The sequence below is a fragment of the Labeo rohita genome, chromosome 8, assembly GCF_022985175.1.
Source record: "Labeo rohita strain BAU-BD-2019 chromosome 8, IGBB_LRoh.1.0, whole genome shotgun sequence".
NCBI lineage: Eukaryota > Metazoa > Chordata > Actinopteri > Cypriniformes > Cyprinidae > Labeo > Labeo rohita.
In genome coordinates, this window is record NC_066876.1 from 6,406,627 (window position 1) to 6,430,829 (window position 24,203).

General features: G+C 35.0%; 1 protein-coding gene across 1 annotated transcript in view; it reads right to left on the bottom strand.

Moving 5' to 3' along the window:
* Nucleotides 1-24,203, bottom strand: part of cabin1 (calcineurin binding protein 1) — a 124,554-nt gene that overhangs the window by 40,069 nt on the left and 60,282 nt on the right. The window contains exons 31-32 of the mRNA XM_051117010.1: nucleotides 18,779-18,892; nucleotides 107-270 (exon numbers count right to left, since the gene is read on the bottom strand). Of these exons, the coding sequence (XP_050972967.1) occupies nucleotides 107-270; nucleotides 18,779-18,892 (278 nt within the window). The remainder of the gene's footprint in view (nucleotides 1-106; nucleotides 271-18,778; nucleotides 18,893-24,203) is intronic.

Genomic DNA, 24,203 nt, shown 5'->3' on the forward strand with positions numbered 1-24,203 from the left:
AGCATCTAGCAAAACACCATAATTCAAGAGGCCACTTTACTTAATATGCACATTTAATGAAATGAACAAAACCCAATAAACAAATGAAATATCTGCAATGCCTTACTTTCCCTGATCAGGGGTTCTCTGAAGCATGAGGGAGATTTTGAATAAAGTGTGGTGATCTTTCAGTTGAGACAGCACATCCAGCAAGAGCACGATGGATCTGTTCATATGAGATGCAAAACTACCGGGACGATCGATCTCATCTACTGGAATACGCCAGATGCCCTGAGGAAGAGAAGGAGAGAGCCATTAGCAGAGAGACGAGGAGTTCGCCTGCACGAACCGAGGCGTCAGGACGGCTTTAAGCCCGGCGCTGCCTGTCAGATCTGGCTCCGCTCTCATTTGCCAAACAAGCCAGCATCTCCACAGGAAAACTGATGTTACCGAGGCCACTGCTGCGCTTCTCTTCGCAACACGGTCCAAAAAATACATAAGGGCCAATTAGAAACGCAATTCGGTGCTTCGCGAACGTCTCTGATTGAGCAAAACAAACCTCCGGGCAAGTCCATTAACATTCACCTGTGGTAAAACACCGAGTTGACGACTTTGGACAGGAGAAGGTAAAAACGAGAGAGGTGGTACACAGATGAAGAGAAAACAGAGAGAAGTGGAGATATGTTATTGTTGTAAGGCCATCTGCTCTTGGCTCTTGATGTGTTGGTCTCTGGCCATGAAGAAAATCTGCCCACTGATGAGAAATCTGCCTCAACCCACTCTTTCTCTCTCGACGCATCTCTCTAACCCTGTGCTTCATCTCGAGCTGTTCGTCTTTCCCTCCAGTCGTGCCGGGCTAGTGTGCGAAGAAGTGCATCTGGCTGGAAAACAGCAGACTAAATGGAGCTATTGACAGTGAACAGAGATGGCAAACTAACGAAGACGCCAAGAGAACATACTCTGCGCAGACACTTCCAGTTATGCAAGCTCGCTTTCACGTGGCACTGCATTGTGAAAGAATTCATAGCACAGTCTCAGGATGACTGCAAGCGTGCAATAGCAGACATTAGCATAAACTGTCTTCCTTTTGCCGTTTTCGCTTTTAGATCAACTACCGTGCTGTCACCTTGGAGCAACAGTTTGAAGACAATCTTGCCGTATTACCAGAAAATATCACAATAGATCACAGGAATGTCTTAAATATATATATATATATATATATATATATATATAGTCTATTGGTAAAAAGTTTGGAAATAATTAAGTTTAAAATACATTCTTATGCTCTCCTGCATTTAATAAAGTTAAAACTGCAAATTACAATTTAAAAAATAAAATTAAATGATACAATAAAATATATTTAAAAGACACTTTTAAACAAAAAGGACACATTAAATTGATTTAGGTTACAGTAAATACATTTATAATGTTATTTCAAACATTTCATATATTATATATATATATATATATATATATATATATTATAAATAATTGAACACCAAAGATAATTGTTAACTGAGTAAATCAGCATTAAGTAAAAACATTAAATATTAATACTTATATAATTATATATTAATATTTATATAGTAAATCTTAAATATTATTACATTATTAAATTTAAATTTAAATAAAAAATTTACATTTATATTTAAATTTAAAATATTGTTTTTTTCTATTTGAATATTCTTTAACGGGTAATTTATTCATGTGATGCAAAGCAGATTTGCTGCTCAAATATTATTAATTATTATTGATGTTCAATTATTAATCATGTTTCTTATTATTATCATTGCTGACAATTTTTGCTACTTAATATTTTTGTGGAAACTGAAACCCCAATGTAAATGGTGGTGAAAATAAAATAAAATAAAATAAAATAAAATGATACTTTTAATTGAAAGGACGAATTAAATTGATCAAAAGTTACAGTAAATACATCTATGTTATTTTAATCAAATGCTGTTCTTTTGAACTTTCTATTAATCAAAGAATTCTGGAAAAAAGCAAAATATTAAGCACCAAAAATTTCATCATTGATACTATTATTAATAATTGAGCACCAAAAATATTTGATAATAGAGCAAAATAGCATAAAGTGAAAACATTCAATATTATTACAATATTATTAAATTACAATTTACATAAAAAAAATTATAGTACAATTTAAAATAACTTTTTCTATTTGAATATTCTTTAAAATGTAATTTATTCATGTGATGCAAAGCAGATTTGCTGCTCAAATATAATAATTACTGATGCTCAATTATTAATAATGTTTCTTATTATTATCATTGCTGGCAATTTGTGCTGCTTAATATTTTTGGGGAAACTGAAACCCCAACTGAATGGTGTTGCAAGGAAAAAAAAAAAAATTAAAATAAAAATAATAAAACAAAATAAAACAATAATAAAAAACAAAAAAAAGACACTTTTAATCAGAAAGGACACATTAAATTAATTAAAATTTAATATTTATAAAAGAATCCTGAAAAAAATACTAAGCAGCAAAAACAGTTTTTAACACTGATACTATTATAACTTTTTTCTATTTGAATATACTTTAAAATGTAAAATTATACTTTAAAATATTCCTGTGATGCAAAGCAGATGCTCAAATATTATTCTTTATAACTGGTGCTCAGTTATTAATGATGTTTATTATTATTATTGTTGACAATATTTGCTGCTTAATATTTTTGTGGAAACTGTGATTCCCCTAAACTGATAATAATAATAGAATAAAAAATTAAATAAAAAATAAAATGATAGACATTAATGTGTCAGAAAGGACACATTAAACGGATTAAAAGTTACAGTAAATACATTTATAATGTTATTTCAAACAAATGCTCTTCTTTTGAACTTAATTCAATGAATCCTGAAAAAAAATTTAAGCAGTAAAAACAGTTTTCAGCATTGATCCTATTATTAATAATTGAGTACTAAAAAAAATGATGATAATTAAGTAAACTGTATATATTCTTACAATATTATTAAAATTACAATTAATTTAAAAATGTATATTACAATAAAATAAAATAAAATAAAATAAAATAAAATAAAAAACAAAAAACAAAAAAAAAAAAAAAAAAAACAAAAAACAAAACAAAACAAAACAAAACAAAACAAAAAAATAAAAACAGATCATGTGAAGACTGGAGTGATGATGCTGAAAATTCAGCTTTGCATCACAGGAATAAATTTAAATGAATTAAAAATTTAAATGAATTAAAATATAAATATATATATATATATATATATATATATATATATATATATATATATATATTTTTTTTTTTTTTATCATTTTTTTATTTATTTTTTTTTAAACTGTAGTAATATTTTACAATATTACTGTCTTCACAGTATTTTTATTAATATGCAGCCTTAGGGAGCCTAAAATAGCCTAAAATGCTTTTATAACATTAAAACCCTTAATTATTTCAAACTTGATCAGTAGTGTACATTATGATGAAAGATTGTCTTTGGACTACTGTGCATGATGAATCATTTATAATGAGACCAGAAACATGGATTAATAGATAGGCTCAATGTTTGATTTATGGATGAACAATGAAAAGCACACTTGCAATACATTGCCCAAGCATTTGCATGTGTGCTTTAGGTCACGACATCTTCATCCTTCAGTAGCGTGAGCGTGTCTCCAGCAAGCAGAGAACTTCTGAGTAAACATCAATTAGAGCAAATAGTCTGTTTTCAAACAGAAAGCTATAACCATGCAGCGCTCTAAGTCCCTGCAGTCTGGATTTCAATGATGAAACAGTGTACCCCAGTTTTCTGCAGCGAATCTTACAGTTTGAATCTTTCTAATTGCCCTAAAAAAAGGACACCGCTTCGGTTTGGCCTGGCAGACGCCCATGTATGGACATTTGGACAGTCCAGAAAATGTAGATAATGGCACTGAAGCATGTGGAAACGGAGGAAGTGGATGTAAGGGAGAACTAAAATATGCAGAGAGAATGTGAAAAAAGAAAGAAATGCTAATCGGAATGTCGGATGTTTCCGGAAACCTGGATGTTTATTTGCATGCAGAATGATCTGCAGCTGCTAGTCATCAAATTAAAAGCAGAGTGAATGAAACCATTCAGAAGGCACAGGAGAAAAAGGAAGAAAAACAAACAAAACAAATTAGCTGGAGGATGGGTTAAAAGAAATGAATAAACTTCATATTTTGGTAAGGCAGTGAAAATCTACCAACACAAGTTACTTTTTCTACTTCTGAATTTTTGCAAAGAGCTTGATTGAAAGTCGAGCTGACCAATCATAACACCGAATCCACCATTTTGTCCAATAAACAAATCAGACAGGAGAGGATAGATTAACTTTAGTCGACTTAAACTTAAAAGACGTGTGGCTTGAGAGTTAAACTGTAACTAAGGAGGGCGTGTTTTTGCGAAAGGTCAATAGGCCAGTATGACAGCTTAACAAATACATAGTGTACAACAGGGCTAAAGGCGCCCCAGGGTAAAAGGCACCTTTAATATTATTTTCCTCTAAACTTCTAGATGGCAGAGAAACGTGGCGTATCACTTTTCCAATACATCGGCTTTTCAAAACGCACATGCAAATTTGTCTGATCCTTGACGCGATTGCAGGCAGCAGCACAAAGTCGATTTTGTGCTTACTTGATCTAATATTTGTTGATAGCAAATGAGAATTGCCACAATTGTTGAACATTGTGACAAATGTCTTGCTTATGATTTTCAGTTTTAAAGATAATTAAAGCAACAGTTTTTAAATAATGAAAGACTATATAAAAGTATGGTATTTCAGGTAAAAAGCGCCCCTGCTGTTGGGGCTAAAAAGCACAATATTAACATGATAATTATTAGAAGGCTGACTTTTCTATTTGTTGACATGACATTGTTAGATTCAGATGGTAAATATCATATATTATGTTGGGTGTCCATCTTAGAAATAATCACCATGTTTAGACATGATAATAATCATTTCATATAATTAATCATTTACTGTTATACTGTAAATCTATATTAAATACTATGGGATCTCCTTCAATACTTTCAGAATCTAAAATGATTTTGTTTCTGTATTTTAAAATATATATTTTTTTATATTAACACATTTAAATGACAGTATATTTACTGAACAAAAAACATATTCTTTTATTTATCAAAATAAGCAGAAAATAGTACAAACTTTGTTAAAGTGATTGTTTTGAACAAGTATTTACTTAGACTTAAAAAAAAAAAAAAACATTATTTTAGCTAAAGTATTTGTATCAATACTATGTGCCTTTTTGCCCCACACTGGTGAGGCTTTTACCCCGTGTGTGGTGTAAAAGGCCCCCCTTGCCACCTCATACATTTATAAGATTTTTAAACAAAATAAACGACTTGTATAATTTATTTTCACACAAAATCTGTTGCTCCATAAATGTTCAATACGTATATTTGTTTCTGCAATTATACATTTTGGGCAGAGTGAAAAGCACATTTTTTCTTAAGGTGTGCTTTTGGCCCTGTTGTACCCTATACACTTCTCATATTTTAGGCAAAATTCAATATATATGAAGATATTTAAAAGGATATTTAAACAAATTTGTAAACCGAACAAAAATGGTACACTGTAAAAAATAAAAAACACAAATTGTTGAGTCAGCTTAAAATAATTTGTTACCCTGCTGCCTTAAAATTTTAAGTTTAGTCAACTAAAATAAGTTTATTCAACTTGAAATGTTAAGTTGTAGTAAGTATCAACTTAGATATGTGTTTGCTTAACTTAACAGATAGGTAAGTAACCCAGCTGCCTTAAAATTTTAAGTTGATTCAACTCAAATATCTAAGTTGTCACTTAGTATAATTTAACATTTCAAGCTGAACAAACTTTGAGTTGACTGAACTTAAAATTAAGGCAGCCAGGTTACAAATTATTTTAAGTTGACTCAACAACTGCAAATTGTTTTTTTTTACAGTGTAGCTGATTATATTCAAAATGTTTAATAGAGGGAGTAAAATACAATAGATTATTAATAATATATTTAATATTATTATACTGATTTATTAAATCACTTACTTAATAATTCTATTTAAACAAAGCATGTTTCCCAGAATCTTGTTCACTAAACTAACACAAGAAACAATATTTAACCATTTTCATTTGTATCTATCATCATAACAACAAACAGCAATATATACCTACACAAAAAAAAAAAAAAAAAAAAAAAATGATTTAAAGTAAATAAACGATTATTGAAGCATGTTTTACCAGAAAATACATATTAAAAACGTTACTCTTTGTACTTGAAATTTTGCAATTTAATTCAGTGTATTACTTGTTTGTAATTATTTGTGTAATTTGCTACCAATTTTTTGAGTGAAAACTGTTTCTACACCTTTTTGTTTTAAGTGTCCGTATATTTGAGCTCAACACCAAATATAAAATTTAATATATTAAAGTGACATGGAAATCTTGTGAATGTTTTTGAGGGTTTGGCACAAATAAATCTGACTTTTTAAATGCAAAAATTAAAAGAGAGTTTCATGTTATTAATACTCTTAACACCCTCATACACCTAACTGTGAGACAGGCCTAATAAAACTGTAGTTTCTTAAAAATGTTTAGTTCACTTCCAGAATAAAAATTTCCTGCTAATTTACTCACCCTAGTGTCATCCAAAATGTTCATGTCTGTCTTTGTTTAGTCAAAAAGAAATGAAGGTTTTTGAGGAAAACATTCCAGGATTTTTCTCCATATAGTGGACTCCAATGGGGATCAACAGGTTGAAGGTCCAAATTCCAGTTTCAAAGCAGCTTCAAAGGACTCTACATGATCCCAGCTGAGGAATAAGGGTATTATCTAGCAAAACAATCGACATTTTCTTTAAAAAAAAAAAAAAATTGTATATACTTTTTCGAAGCTGCATTGAAACCGCAATTTGGCTCTTCAACCAGTTGATCCCCACTGAAGTCCAATATAGGGAATGGAATGTTTTCCTCAAAAACCTTCATTTCTTTTTGACTGAAGAAAGACAGACATGAACATCTTGGATGACATGGAGAGGAGTAAATCATCAGGAAATTTATATTCGGGAAGTGAACTAATCTTTTAATGGCGCACCAAAACCGTCCCAACAAAAATGAGGCTTAAATCATACCATCAATACTCAACATATATCACCCAACTTAACCTTCGAATAACAAACACTAGACTCTCACAGGCCAGCATCAGTGGCTAATGCCGTAACACATAGTTTTAGAAGTGAAACAGCAGTCAATATAGAGAAGCTGCCAAGAGTGAGTCAGTGTGTGTGAGAAAGTGTTTTGCCCTTTCACTGCAGGGATTACCCAAAGCCCCTCCAGCACTAGATGGATGGATACAGGAAAGAGAAAGGAGGGAGTGTGTCCTGATGGATGGATATGGGAAGGAGGCGTGTCCAGATGGATCAACGGATGGAATGCTATTAGACAGGTCTCTGGCACAGGACCCTCAAACCGCTGTTACAATCCAAATAACACGGCTTTACGGCCAGATTACACACCCGTGCATGAGCTCAGTCATTCCTGCACTGCAACTGCACTGCAGCAACTCTACTTCTTCATCAGTGTGTTTACAAGATGTGGGTTTGGCTCGTAACTGTGGGGTTTGCATCAATAATACTATTACATAATTTCCAGTCAGTGTTTAAAGGGACAGTTCACACAAAAATGAACATTCTGTCATTAATTACTCACCCATGTGGTTTCGAAACCCGTAAGACTTTCGTTCATATTTGGAACACAAACAAAGGTATTTCTGATGAAATCCAAAAGCCTTTCAGACAGCAACGCAACTGACACGTTCAAGACCGAGAAAGGTAGTAAGGACATCAATAAAACAATCCATCAGTGGTTTAACTGTAATGTTATGAAGCTACAAGAATACTTTTTGTGTGCAAACTGCAAAGAAAACAAAAATAACTATTTGATGGACTACTTTAACATGTCAGTTGCTTTGTTGTCTTTGCAGGGTCAGAAAGCTGTCAGATTTTATCAAAGATATCTTATTTTGTGTTCTGAAGATGAACGTCTTGCAGGTTTGGAACGACATGAGGGTGAGTAATTAATAACAGAATTGTCATTTTTGGGTGAACTATCCCTTTAAAGTAATGTTCATAAAGTTTGTTTTCCAAAATAACTATAGTTGTTTTACAGATTAAAAAATATCAAATATCGTGATTTGATTGGGCTTCAATGCTAACTGACATCCTCCAAACAAAGACTGCAAATTGCTAAACTTTTGTTTAGTTACAACTATTCTCAGCAGTGTTTAGAAACCGCATGCATAAACTGTGCAAATGTAATGGTGTTAAATATACAATGTCTTGAAGAACAAACTTCAGCCTTAATTATCGCTAGTGAAAAATAATACTGTATTTAAAACACATGTATTTCATGCTAAGTATACTGCAAATACATTTACATATTATGTACTTAATAAAAACACCAAGCAATTAAACATTTAGTATACTAAACTTGCATATTTAAAGTTTGCTAAATTGGAACAACTTTTTTTTTTGTACTTAATGCACTTTAATTGTGCAGAAGTAGTCCAACTAAAGATATACTATATAAGTATATTTGATTGTGCTGAAGTGCAACTATTGCAAGTATATTTTATGTACTTTATGTACATTTTGCACTTAAGAGACACATATTACTTAAAGATCATACAATCCTCATCAAGTGACATTAAAAACATTTTAGGCTTAATATTAAGAAATGTGCATTGTGGACAAGTAGCACTCCAAATAAAGTTTAATTACAATTTTTATATCAGTCTCAAACAATATGTCATTAATTATGTTAATACACTTAAACTATACTTAGAATAAAAAAAATGCATTTTTAAATTATTACTTTTTTATTAGGAATAACACTCAAGATTGTAAATAAGTTTTAAAATGAGTGCAAACATGATGCTTCTTTTGTGACAGAGTAAACTTCTTTTGTACTTTGCCTTTGCTGTTATGATAACTACACCAGCATTTGTCAGTGAGAACTTGAAACACAGACTGACAAGACTGTTTACAAAAAAGAGACATAATGGGAGTGAATGGTATGTCCCTTTCAAAAGGTTAAGTATGACAGACAAGTGCTCTGGAATTTGATACACAAAGAGCTTTGTTCATTCTCCATTTCTTCTTTCTGGGAATCCCCACACCTCCAGAGGTGAACAAAAAGAGGGAAAAATAAAAACAATGCATTCACAGAACCAAAACTCCTTGATGACTAACAAGAATGAGCCAATCATCTGCTTCTGATTAGCGCATTTCCATTATTATGAGAAGGAAGACTTCTTCAACTAAAAAAGCTCCTGAAGATTTAAGATAACGTAAAATATCACAAATTATGGAAATGACTACTCTTTAAAAAAAAAAAAAAAAAAAAAACTGTACAAATTTACTTCGAGCATCCTTTAAACTAAACTCGGCTGACCGGCGAAAGAAGAGCAAGCTGTCATGTCTGTTTCAGGCCTACAGCTGCTCTTAATGCGATCAATATAATCTGACAGCAAAATCATTGAATTGAGCCCAGCAGACACAGGGCTTCCCTCACCATGTGAGGCCAGTGCTCTGTGCACGAGCTGCAAAAAGTCTGTTTTCATTAGTGGAGAAGAGTTTAAAACAGTAGCAAGCAATATGAGCAGTGCAAACCGCCAGCAGAAGCTGCAATGTGGAGCTTTCAAGAACGCTGCGAGATGTTTCTGATAAGCGGTTCAGATTCAACACGTTTGACTACCTAAGCAAAACGAGAACGCAACACATTTCTGTGTGTTTTACCTCAGGGATTCCCCCTAGACACCCAACCTCGCCTACTTTAAAAGTGTCAAGCAACCATTATAGTATCTGAAAGTATCTAAAAAAGCATCTGGACTCCAGGACTGCAAGCCAAAGCGGAACATGCAAGCAAAGCGGGAACAAGGAGGAAGGAGGTTCCCAGTTTTCTGACTCATCCAGTGCACTTCATCACTCCATTTCTGGTCATTACTGCTGCTCGTATTGACGAAACGCAGGACTCCGGCAAAAGCACTAGCTAACTATTATCTGCGTCACGCGTGACAGAGTTAATGCTCTCAAACGCTCACTTTCTTTCTCTTGCTCTACTCCTTGAACTCTCACACACTGCTTCTCCACCAGCTCTTGCTTTTAAAAGCGCAAAACAATCTCAAATATGAGCAAGCTGACACTTTTCCCTCCCACCTTTTATTCCAGGTGCAAAAGGAAGCCAAACAGGAAAAGCAAAAGGAAGAAACTCACCATCACCGAGGAGAGCTACTCCACGCTCTGCCTGTATGAAGTGTGAGTAAATGGGATGTTTTGATTTTTTTTTTAATGTTCCAGCGAGAGAAGGCGAGCTGAAGTCCAGGTTCGAGGGAGTGGGCTGCACGCGTGCGGAGGGAGGAGAAAAAGAAGAGATGGCTGAACGAGTGTGCCTCAAACAGACGAGCACTTGCTCTCCTCTCTTTCCAGCCCTGCCATCGCAAAACAAAACGCCCACGCTTCTCTTTCTCTGCTCTGACCCCAGCGCGCTCGCTCGTGCTCTCTTTCCCTCCCTCCCCGTGCTCTCGCTCCTTCTCTGTACACAGGCGAAGAGACGGCCCCTTCAGAATGCAGCCAGCCAATCAGAGACGGCCTCTGTTTCTCAGCCCAGCAGTGCACACCCACACAAACATACAGAGAGAGAGAGAGAGAGAAAGAGAGGTGAACGACAGGAGAGAGAAAACATGCAACAGGATGTTAGTGTGGGTCAGAGGGAAAAGGGTGTATATGAAAACAAACACACAGATATGAGGGGACGAGGTGAGGGATTGCACTAAGAGAGAGGAGAAGGGACAAGAAAAGGAGAGATGAGAACACAGACAAGAAAAAAACTGAGACAAGATGAAGATGCTCTAAGAGACCAAGAAAGAGAAAAAAAAAGAAGAGGTGGGGCAAGATAAAACGAGAACATGAGAAACAAAAATAAAAGTAAAAAGGAGAGAGAAGAGACGAGAAAAACAGAAGAGACATTAAGACAAGAGGTGAGACACAAAGAGGAGGGACTGGATGAGACAAGAAGAGAACAGAACTAAGGGGAAGAGAGATGAGAAGACGAGACAGTAACACACCAAAAGACAGAATAGACAAGAGAACAAGAAAAGAGAAAAGCTGAGACAAGAAAAAAAAGATCTGAGACAACATGAGAGTAAAAGAGAAAGGAAGACAATTAAAAAGAGACAAGATAACAATAAGAGAAACAGAGATAGATGAGTGTAGACTAGATGAGAACAGAAACAAAGACCAAAGAGAAGAGGAGAAAAAAAAGGAACAGGAGACAAATGAGAAGACAATGGACAAAAAGAAAGAGACCAAGAAAGGAGATGAATACAGCAGAGACAAGATGAGATGAGAAGAGAAGAGGTGAGACACGCCGAGAGAAGACAGGAGAAAGGAACAGAAGAGGGAAAAAAAGAGATATACGAGACAATAAAAGGACGAAAAGAAAAGAGGTGAAACAAAAAGAGACAAGGTGCAACAAGAAAAGATATGACAAGGGAAAAAGTGGGATGCGAAGAAAATAGGAATAAGAAGAGACAACAAGAAATGAAAGACAAAATTAACATGAGAACAGAAGAGACAGAACGAGAAGAGAGAATAAAAAAGACAAGATAAGATGCAAAGACAAGATCTGTGACAAGATGTAGACATGGTGATACATGAGAAGAGAAGAGACAAAACAAGGTGAGAAAAAAAAACAAGTGAGAAGACATAAGAGAAAAGAAGAGACAAGCAGACAAGAAGAGAGAAGCAACGAGAAGAGACAAGAAGAGGTGAGAAGAGATAAGAGGAGACAAGACGTGAAGAAAAAAAAAACAAGACTATAAAAAAACTAGAAGAAAAAGGGTAAAAAAATATATGAGAAGAGACAAGAGGTGAAAAGAAATGATATAAGAATAAAGAACAAACATGACAAGAGATAGGAAAAAGAAAAAACATATGAGACAAGAAGAGAGGAAACAAGACAAAACAGAGCAAGATGACAAGAAAAGAGGGGAAAAGAGATGAGATGAGAATAGTAAAAGACAAAAAAGAGAAAAGATGAGATGTAAAAAAAAAAGGCGAAAATAGATGAGACAAGAAGAGAAGAGAGGAAGCTAGACAAAACAAGGTGAGACAAAAGAAAAGGGAAAAAGTGTTCAGATGAGAAGAGAGGAAACAAGATGAAAAGAGATAAAATGAGACATGAAAAGAGGCAAAAAGTGATGAGACGAGAAGAGAGGAAAAGAGACAAAAAAAAAGAACAACAAACGAGACAAGGAGGGGAAAAGAGATGGGACGAGAAGAGAGAAAACAGGACCAAATGAGACAAGTAAAGAGGGGGAAAGAGATGAGACAAAAAGAAAGGAAACAGGACCAAAAGAGACAAGTAAAGAGGGGAAAAGAGATGAGACAAAAAGAGAGGAAACAGGACCAAAAGAGACAAGATGAGACAAGAGAAGAGGCAAAAAGACATGAGACAAGAAGAGAGGAAATGACAAAAAGAGACAAGAAAAAGAGATGAGACGAGAAGCGAGGAAACAGGACCAAAAGAGAGAAGATGATACATGTAAAGAGGGGGAAAGAGATGAGACGAGAAGCGAGGAAACGGGACCAAAAGAGACAAGATGAGACAAAAGATAAGAGAAAAAGAGATTAGAGGAGAAGAGAAGAAACAAGATGAAAAGAGACAAGATGAGACAAGAGTAGAGACAAAAAGTGATGAGACGAGAAGAGATGAGAAGAGAGGAAAAGAGGCAAAAAGAGAAGACTAAAAGAGACAAAGAGGGGAAAAGAGAGGATGTGACGTGTGGCAAAGTATGGTGTCCCATACTTGGAATTTGTGCGCTGCATTTACCCCTCCGAGGGGACACACAGAGCACCGATTAGTGAACAAACATGCACACACACACTGTGAACACACACCCGAAGCAGTGGGCAGCCAATGCTGTGGCGCCCAAGGAGCAGTTGGGGGTTCGGTGCTTTGCTCAAGGGTCTCACCTCAGTCATGGTATTGAGGGTGGAGAGAGTGCTGGACATTCACTCCCCCCACCTACAATCCCTGCCGGATGAGACAAGAAAAGAAGCAAAAAAAGATGAGATGGGAGAAGAGGAAACAAGAAAGCAAGACCGAAAGAGACAAAGAAGGGGAAAAGAGATGAGACAAGAAGAGAGGAAACAAACAGAGACTAGAAGAGAAGAGAGGAAACATGAAAAGGAAACGAGACACCGAGAATCTGGGGAAATGTTTATGTTGCAGTCACTAAGGCTCAGAGAATGCAGAGGTGTATCTGCCATACAGCTCTCCCTCTGTTAATGTTTGTGCTTTTCCACTGTGACAACACACACACACCTGGCATTTCCAACCTCATACTGCTAACAGGAAAGTCAAGATGCAAATCGTCCTGACCATACCTCTACATGTGAACCGCAGGTGTTTGCTACTGTTGAACTTTTACTCACTTCACACACTTCAGCACAGAAGAAAAGCTAAAACTGTTAACAACAAATTTTAGAAGAAAAAAAAATGGTCAGAAAAAAATTACACTTCCAAAAATGTTCAAATATCTAAAGAAAACTGTACAGGAATGTTTTTATTTTGTGAAAATAAAATAAAATAAAATAGTTCTGGGTCTGGCAAAAACAAACAAAACAAAATTAAATTAAATTAAAATAATAAAAAAAATAAATTATCCAGGCTGCTATTCTGTGGCTCAGGCCAGTGGTCCAGTGAAAGCAGGAGAGTGGGCGGCCACATATGCGAGCACATATGCCTGAGAGTGTGTGTGGACATGGGAGAGAAACTGTGTTTGTGTTTTTGTGATGCGTTTAAGGCTTAGGCCAACAAATACTGCCAGAGCCTGGGGCAAACTAGAGCAGCCTGACCGATATCACTCGCTCACACACAAACAAACGCAAAGATTCCCTCTCTCTTGTTTTGTAGAAACAGGAAATGACAATGTGATTCATGAAACCACAAAATATACAGTATGTCCTGTGTTTTCTCTCCATTTCACAAGCCTTTTACAACAGTGCAAATAAAAGGTTACCTAAATGTAACAACTGATCAGTAGTGAAAACAGTCAATTAACTGGATGAGTGATGCCAATCCACAGTCTGATTTGTGTCGCAGCCTTGAATTAAACCACACCATGTTTTTTCGTCCGGCCAGAGGAGAACTGGCTACTCGATTGAGCCTGGGTTCTCCCAAAGTTTTTTTTTTTTTTTTTTTTCTCCATTTCCGTCACCAGTGGAGTTTTGGTTCATTGCCACTGTCGTCCTTTGGCCTGCTTAGTTAGGGACACTTAATATTTGGCAATATTATTGACTTGTTTGAACAGACATTATGGGATGAGAACTGAACTGAGCTGGATGATGCCATCACTGAATCAACAATGAACTTACTTTAAATGACTGTTTACTGTTGTCCTCTTTGTAGAGCCAGTTTACATCAGAATTGAATTTTGATTGCATTATTGAAACATTATTCTCCTGTTTAATACTGTAAAGCTGCTTTGACACATCTGTATTGTATAAAGCCCTATACAAATAAATGGAAAAAATTAATTTCATTATCAATTCATTACCATTTATATGGAAGCAAAATTACGTTTGAAAGTGGCCACAGAGTGGGAAAAAGCATACAATGCAAGTTATCAGAAACTAAATAATCCTTCAGGAAGGTCATTAGAATAGTTTTATGTACACAGATGTGGTTGTCACAAGAACTTTGACAGTGTGATTGTGTAGCTAAACACAGTTGAGGTTTTTCAGCAGGACATAATTTACATTTCACTCTTACATTAGTAGAATCCAAGCAGTCCCATTTGCCAATGCAGCTTGTCATAACAGTGAACGATTAAATGTCGCTGTTGTCATTGAACTTCAATAGCTTCATAGAGCGCGTGCATAAATGTCAATCAAACGGAGCACAAGTGAGAAAATGACTGCAATGTTTTTCATTTAAATAATAATACTTTTTGGATATAGGATTAAGGTTTTAACCTAACTGCAATTGATTAAAATGTATAGAAATACTTAAATTAATAAAAAGGTGACTACTGTAGCTTCATTTCTTGAAACTGAAACTTGATATCCCTCAATTAGGGCTGTCACTAACAATTATTTTGGTAATCGAGTAATCTGTCGATTATTCTGACAATTAATCAAGTAATCAGACAATTATAATAAGTATTTTTGTAGTAATAAAAACAGAGCTAAGTGAACAATAGCCTTTAAAATTACTTAAAATACATATATAACAGCAATGAGGCAATAATTAGTTCAAATAAAGTATCAAAAGCAAGAAATCATATGGTTTTATGGAACAAAACTGTTAAAATAAAGTAAAAAATAATGTATTATAAACAACATAAAAAAAAAATATTTTGAAATCACAATAAACAGTTAGCATATTGAGAAAGACAATGATGTATTCTTCTGTGTTTGTGTAGGTTTATAAATGATTTATCTTATAAATCTGACTAAATGGCACATATTGTGTTCCCAGATGAACATTACAATAAACCATAACGCACAGCAATAACTAGAGACTGAGACGCTCCACATGATAAGTTTGTGTGGAGCAGCATTTACTGTGAATGGGGTCGCTCTGAGATGCACGTACATAACCTACACGCATGTGAATAATTAAAGCACACATATTAAACCTGCATTGCTTATATTTATTTAACTGAATCATAGCGTTTGTGAATTCTTAACAGCATTATGCTTTATTATGATTTTTAAAGGAGTTTAATATGTGGAATGTGCCACTTCCGGTATTTTGCCAATTACTCAACATGGGCAAAATGCAATGGACCTTTTATACATTTCCGAGTTTCTCAGTAGCGGAAGTCATCATAGTTGAGCTAACTTCGAGAACAGTGATTGGGAGAGAACCACAAATATATTTTTTGCATTTCCATTTGTTCAAATAGCAAAAGAAAATACTCCACGATAGTGTTTTCACGACTTTCAAAAAAGGAAAAAAAAAAAGTTAAGAGAGACTGATAACTGAATTCAGGAGAGAGAAGGATGTCAAATTTACCGTCTCTCCCATAGATGCTGCATTAGAAACATCCTCGCATTAGCATTAATTCATTTATTTGTAATTTGATGCAAAGGTGATCTAATACAAAGTGCAGTGCTATAAATGTGCATACATTTTTTAAAAATCGAAATATAAAAAACTTTTGAGTATTTATGATGCTGATGAAACACGTCCTCACAGTCCTGTGAAAAGGGTCCAATGAAGATCTTTTTAAAATCAAATACTCAAAATCGTGTAATCGTGACAGCCCCACTTACAATCAGAGTATATGAGCGGAGTGAAGCGACAACAATTTCCACTCCCCGCTCCGAGGATTTTAGCTCCGCTCCAGGTTCCCTGTTTCCTGCTCCCGCTCCACTCTTCGCTCACTGATACCAGAAACACCGCTCCGCGTCTAAACTATTTCTTTGTATGTTTGAAATACCACAGGTCTGTTCATAAGGTATTATAAAAGAAGAAAATAACAGAAATAAAACAATAGGATAGTTTTAAAGTGGCTTATTGGAACACCAGTGTGCAAACTTTTTTCCTCATGCCAAGCTAACATGGTTGTCAGCATTAAAAGGTATAATTGCTGCTTTTTGCAGTGCAAATGTTTGTGATGAAAATAACAGTACATTTCATCAGTTATTTTATGTACAGATCGCTGCATTTCTTACAGATTTCCTCTCATTCTAAATCGGATACAGATGAAGTACCACAGTAAGTTTACATTTGTTTGAATAAATTATTGAGAGAGCGACTGCGTGTGAATAAGTATTGTACTTGTGTAAATTATGCTTTCACTTGAAAATATTCAGTACCTTAAAGAAACAAACTAATTCATTGAAAACTATAACTTTCTGCTCATGTCCATTGCCGTCATCCTAGTTTTCACATTTTTTTTTGATTTGAGTGATGCATCTCTATCAAGCTAGTAGCTAATAGGCTATGTTTAACACTTGAATTCTTGCTAAATATGCAGTTATATTATGGGTCGTTGTCATGAATTGTACTCATGATGGAGTGATGCTGGAGCGTTCTTGGAGCAAATAAAAACCACGACGCTCCGACTTTTAAAATTTCTGCTCCTCACTCCATAAAAAAATGAAAAATAAAAAAAAAAAAAATATCACACCGCTCCACTCCACGCTCCGCTCACATACTCTGCTTACAATATAGCTTAATCTTGGAATTGTAACTTTATATACATTTTTTTTTTAATTAATTAAATGTATAACTATATTTTACTATGATCTATTATTATTTATATTTACTCTCACTGTATGAGAGTAAATATGAAAATTTAGTTTTATTAGTATTAATTTTTAATATATTAAAATAGTAAAATAAAATAAAATAATAATTATTTTTATTTTTTATTATTCATTTTATGTAACATTTTCTCATGTTATTACAGCAAAAATAGTTAAAAAAAAAAAAAAGTACAAAGTAATTTTTCTTTAATATTATTTACACTTTTTAAATTCTTTTTGCTTTTTTTTTTTTTTTTATTTATACACTTGTGGCTTAAGCTCTGGTGAAAATAAGCTAGTCTCTCGAGAATCAAGTTTTGTTTACAGCAAAGGAAAACCAGTTTCTCCTTATATCAAAATCATCCAACATTCTTTACAAATCGTTGTTTTGTACTTCTAATTCGTGACTGGTGTTTTGTTCCTTCTTACCAGAGCTTATGTAGCGCCTACGTCATCCGCTGGAATGCCACTCTCTATTGAACATGTGTGCAGCAGTTAGCAAAAGCAAGATATATTGGTTTATAAAGTTTAAAATAAGAATATTTCTCTTACACAAACGCATCATTGCACTTCAGAAGGCCTTTATTAACCCCCAGAGCCATGTGGAGCACTTTTTATGATGGATGGATGCACTCTATTGGACCTCAAATTCTCTCACTGCCACTATAAAGCTTAAAAGAGCCAGGACATTTTTTAATATAACTCAGATTGTATTTGTGTGAAAGAAGAAAGTCATACACACCTAAAATGGCTTGAGGGTGAGTAAATCATGGGGTAATTTTCATTTTTGGGTGAACTGTCATTTTAAAGAAATAACTAAATCTAAAATTAGCACCATAATACAACGCAAAAGCTCTTCAGAAGTTTCTACGAGCCCTGGACCGGATGCTGCTTGTGTACATGAGGATTTTCCCATAAGCTGAGAACAGGTGGGCACGAGGTTGGTGTACCCTAGTGGGCAGAGCTCTGAAGCCCAGCGAGACATAACGCCCAAGTGTTTTTATACCGCCGTGTGCCAGAAATGACAAAGCCACAGACTGCTTCCTCACAGCGACCACACCCACAGCCAAAGGTAGAAACAGCAACACAACACTAATGTTACGGCCTCAGCTCTGAGAGGACTCTACCAATGTGCCAAAAGGCCACTGGGCAAAACAGCAATAACACTTGTACACATACCATAGTGATGCCATCTGTCCGCCTGTAAATCCAGCCAGTTTGGGGCATTTTCAGTGAGGAGTCGTAATCTCTCTGGATTTGTGAGAGTGTGTGTGTGAAGGGATTTTACTGCACTGAATCAGAGGAACTCATGATGGCATACATCACACACACGTGTATGAACAGCAGACTCTCTCTGCCAGATAAACACACATCGCTAATATCTCCAGACTGGATCACCCTGTGGCAGCAAACTAAATTTGCAGTGATACGGTAAACTTTGACATATAAGTGCGGGTGTATACGTGTGCGACTTACGTTGAACAGATTGGTCTTATTCCTCTCGCAGAAAAGTCCTTGTGCCGGCATGTGCTTCAGCTGTTGCCATGGGACACTGCTCCCTAGCAACACGTCTCGTGCCCATTGCAGGTTCTGTGAAAACACAAATATATTCAGTCAGCTCTGTATGCAGGAGGGCGAGAGAGTGTGATGATTTAAAGTCGGAGGAAAGCCTGACCAATTCACTCACACACACACTCTTGATGGAACACTAGAGCCCTGCTTAACTGTGCAGTATATACCATTATAGAGCATGCTGTAGTTAAGGATAAACATTTCAATTAAGCACAATATGATTTTACTGTAGTATGGAGTTATAGTATATACTGCATACTGCCCACTAGTTTTAAAAAACAATAGCAAAGCTATAGGCAGCAATACACATTTTAAACTGTATTAAACTACAGTGTCATGTGACTTGAATGCAGTATGCAGAGATAGTATATACACTGCATATTAGTTTTGAGAAAGTAGTATGCGACAGCATGGAGTAGACTGAGATAAACATTTCAAACTGTATAAAATTAGTGTCATAAGACCAGTGCAGTGTGTAATAATAGTATATCCTGTATACTGCATACTAGTTTTCAGAAGACAATGTGATAGTATGTAGCAGGTCGCGATAAACCTTTTAAAATGTATAAAACTAGTGTCACATGACTTTAATGCAGTATGCAGTGATAGTACATACTGTGTATTGCATATTAGTTGTGAGAAACTAATGTGACAGTATGGAGTAGACAGTGATAAACATTTCAAAACTGTATAAAACAACATTATACTGCATACTAGTTTTGAGAAGACAATGTGATAGTATGTAGCTGGTAGTGATAAACATTTTAAAATGTATAAAACTAGTGTCACATGACTTTAATGCAGTATGCAGTGATAGTACATACTGTGTATTGCATATTAGTTTTGATAAACTAATGTGACAGTATGGATTAGATAGTGATAAACATTTCAAACTGTATAAAACTACAGTTTCACATAACTTTAATGTTGTATGCAATGATAGTACATAATGTATATTGCATACTAACTTTTCAGAAAATAATGTTACAGTATGGAGTAGGAAGCGGTTTAGTATGTAGTGACAGTATATACTGCATATTTCATGTTAGTTTTGAGAAAGTAGTATGTATGGAGTAGATAGTGATCATTTCATACTATATAACACTGCACTGTCACATGACCAGTACAGTATGCAATAATAGTATATACTGTATATTGCATACTATTAAAAAAAAAAAAAAAAACTGTATGCAACAGGTAGCAATAAACATTTCTAACTTTATTAAACCACAATGTCATGTGACTTGAATGCAGTGTGCAATGATAGTCCATACTGCATATTAGACTGTTCTCGTCTTGGGTTAATGTTGATCAACTTTTTTTGATCCACTTCAAATGTTGACTACTGTAGTATATACTGTATACTGCTCACTAGTTAAAAAAGAACAGTATACATTAAGTAGCAATAAACCTTTGTTTATTACTACTGTGTCACATGATGTGAATGCAGTATGCAGTGAGAGTTCATACTGTATACTGCATATTAGTTTTGAGAAAGTATTATGTAACAGTTTGCAAACATTTCAAACTGTGTAACGCTACACTGTCACGACCAGTGCAGTATGCAAAAATAGTATATACTGTATACTGCCCACTAGTTTTGAAAAACGGTATGCAATAGTATTCCCACTAGTATGCACTGCAACTAGTTTTGAGAAAATAATGTGGCAGTAGAAGTATGTGACTAAGCAGTAGGTAGCAAAAAAACATTTCAAACTGTATTAGGCTACAGTTACGTGATTGAATGTAGTATGCAGTGACAGTATATACTCTATATTGCATACTAGGTTTTGAGGTAAGAATAAACATTTCCAACTTTATTATGCTAAAGTGTAACATGAGTTTAATGCGGTATGCAGATAGTATACAGTAGTCAACATTTGAAGTGGATTGTTTTGGTTTTAGGACAGCTTTTATGAAAGGTTTTGATCCATTTCAAATGTTGACTACTGTATACTATATATTGCCTACGAATGTTCAGAAAATAATGTGATGATTTGCAGCAGGTAGTGATAAATACAGTATTTGAAACTGTACTACAGTACATTGTTACATGACTTTAATGCAGTATGCTGCGATATTACTATATACTGCATATTACCTACCTAGAGAAAATACTATGTGATGCAATTGTTAGTGATAAACATTTCAAGCTACATTACGCTATACTATAAAGTTTGCAGTTACATTGCCTACCGGTTTTGAAAAATGAGAAAAGCAGTAGGTAGTAAGCAAAATGCAGTATGCTACATTAACTGACACATGAAATCTAGCATTTACACTGCTGGTAAGTTTTCAAAACCGCATGCCAAAGCGCATGCAGTAGGCTGTAGTGTCAGGTCCCTACTGCAGTGAGTAGGTAGTATACAGTATACTTTTTTTAAACATACATGTCAAAGAGTATACAGTACGGAATGATAAATGTTCTGAAGTGTAGTATACAGTGCTGTATACCACCTATATCTTCTTAAAAATTGTATGTGACATAGTATGCTGCAGGTAACAATAAATGTTCTGAAATGCAGTATGTTGATTTACTGACATTAAATGCATTGCACATATACAGTATTTTATTTATTTATTTATTTTTTTTTACATAGAGTTTCTTTTAAGGTGGTGGGATGTGTAGGCCAGGTATGGTAACCCATACTCAAAATTTGTCATTCTGCAACACTGAACCCAAGACCTTTGGGTTACAAGTTCAACTCTCTAACCATTAGGCCACAAGTGTCCTCTGTATCAAATTATATTTTGAAATACTATTGTCACATAACCTCACAAAATAAGATTATTTTGCATTTTTAATCTATTTTTGATAATAAAAAAAATAACTTGTAGTCAAGGTTGCCAAGTCTGTGTAACAAAATCGCTCCAAAATTGCATTCTGGAAGGTTAAAGGGTTTGGCTTTAACTCGCTGGCTAAAAAAAAATAACAGTATGAAAGTAACCCAATTCTACTGGAAAACTGTGTACTTGGCAACCCTGCTTGTAATTAATTTGTCACACTGGAAATCGGTGAAGTTGCATTGCATTATGGGACTGTAAATACAGTGCTGTATATCTAACCCAGCAGGCCATTCAGTATTGTATTGTATTGAACTGCTTTACTGAAACCGGGAAAACACAGAAACAAACTTAAAGGAGAAGTCCACTTCCAAAACAACAATTTACAGTTTTGTCATCCAAGATGTCTTTTTTGTCTTCAGTCGTAAAGAAATTATGGTTTTTGAGGAAAGCATTTCAGGATTTTTCTTCATATAATGGACATCAATTGTGCCCCCAATTTTGAACTTCCGAAATGTAGTTTAAATGCGGCTTCAAAGGGCTCTAAACGATCCCAGCTGAGGAAGAAGGGTCTTATCTAGCGAAATGTTCTGTCATTTTTTCAAAAAATTTGTATACTTTTTAAGCACAAAAGCTTGCGTAGCACAGGCTCTCGGATGCGCGTCCACGGGTCGTTCTCAGTCTTCGGGTTTTTCGAGTCGTTCGTTCATCTTATGGGGCTGTCACGTGACGCTGATTTAGCTAAAATTAACGAAATGACTCAAAAAAAAAGATTCGTTCATTTTGCTGAACGAGACTCAAAGGTCAGAGTCTGTAAATTGATCAGAACTTCCCATCACTACTATAAATCACTTCTAAATTCATCATCTGTGTACTCCGGCTCAAAGAGGTAGAGTATGGCGAAAAACTCCATCTTATTTTCTCTTACAACTTCAGAATCGTCCGACATCGTTGCACCTTTTTGTTTGTAAACAGCGTTCGACTTATTTGCACTTTCTTAGTCTTTGTGCATTTGCTTCACTTTGTAAACACTGGTTCTGTAGATCCGCCTACGTTCCACGTGACCTTTCAACATAATTCAATACGTCGTGAACACGCATGTCAGAACCTGTGCTACATGAGCTTTTGTGCTTAAAAAGTATACAAATTTTTTTTTTCGTAAAAAATGACAGATCGTTTTGCTAGATAAGACCCTTCTTCCTCATTTAGAATCCTTTGAAGCTGCATTTAAACTACATTCTGGAAGTTCAAAATTGGGGGCACAACTGAAGTCCATTATATGAAGAAAAATCCTGAAATGCATGGTACGGCAGCAAAGTTCCTTGATTATTACACCTGAATGGGAGAATAGTTCCTAGCCATATCGGCCTAGAACACTGAAACTTTTCATTTTCCGTCAGTCTTAGTACACAATGTAACTACAGAAGAGTGAAGTTTCAAATAGGAAAAATATTGAAACTCTTTTAATCATTTTTGAGTGAGATGCTAACGTCCACAGACCCAGAGATCAGCTGAATGAATTCGAAAACGGTAAAACTCAACTTAACTCTACGGGAGTTGGAAAATGAGCCTATTTTCAAAAAGTGGAGTGATCCTTTAAAATTTAGACAAACAGCTCCCATTAGACGGCTAAAGAGTGAAAGCTAATCCAAACTCTTGTGACACTCCAATATAATTATACTGTATCATCCCATCAAATCCATTTCCACACCGCTAATTCACTGTTAATGAACACATAACATCACAGCGCTGCAGTCTGACTTCTTTATTAGGATACAGATACACACTTATCTCCCACTGTATGTCAGACACTGTACAAATGAGAGCTCAAATGCTGTTTGGGGCCATTCATTAAATCCGAGAGCTAAATTTCCAAGCTTTCGCCTTGGGAACGAGTTGGGTGCGATTAAACATGTTGTAGCGGTTATGAAATCTCTGGCTTGTCATGGTGGGGTGATTAAATTTCAGAGCTGAACCATCTCTGCTCAAAGATCAGACAGATTTCTCAGTGTGAAAGGATGGTGATGACATATGCGGGTCCGTTTGGGAGGAAAAAAAAAAAGTGTCTGAAAAAAGCACAAACACACATGCAATGTGGAGAGAGAGAAGGAGAGGCGACACGATATAGTGACTCCAAATCTGACATGTAATAGACATTTTGAATAAAGCACTGGCTTTTTGTGCATGCAATCATAAGGACTGAAACTTCAAACTTCTAAAAAAATATGCAAAAGCACCATAATAGTAGTTCATCTGCTCTATTCCAATTTTCATGTCTTATATAACAGGCTAATATTTTAAGTCATTATTCAGAGATAATAGTGCATTCTGTGACACTTTTTCCTGTCAGTGTGACTAATTTTTTTGTTGCACTGGTGCCACTACCAGTTTGATTTAGCTATAAACACTTCCATTTCTGTTATGTATGATAAACATTAAACAGCAAACAGGCCAGAAGCGGAACAAAACTGTACCATACTGACCAATTAACAGACTTTTGTTAGTCTAAAAACTCTGAAATTAAGTCTTCCTCTCTAATTTGCGG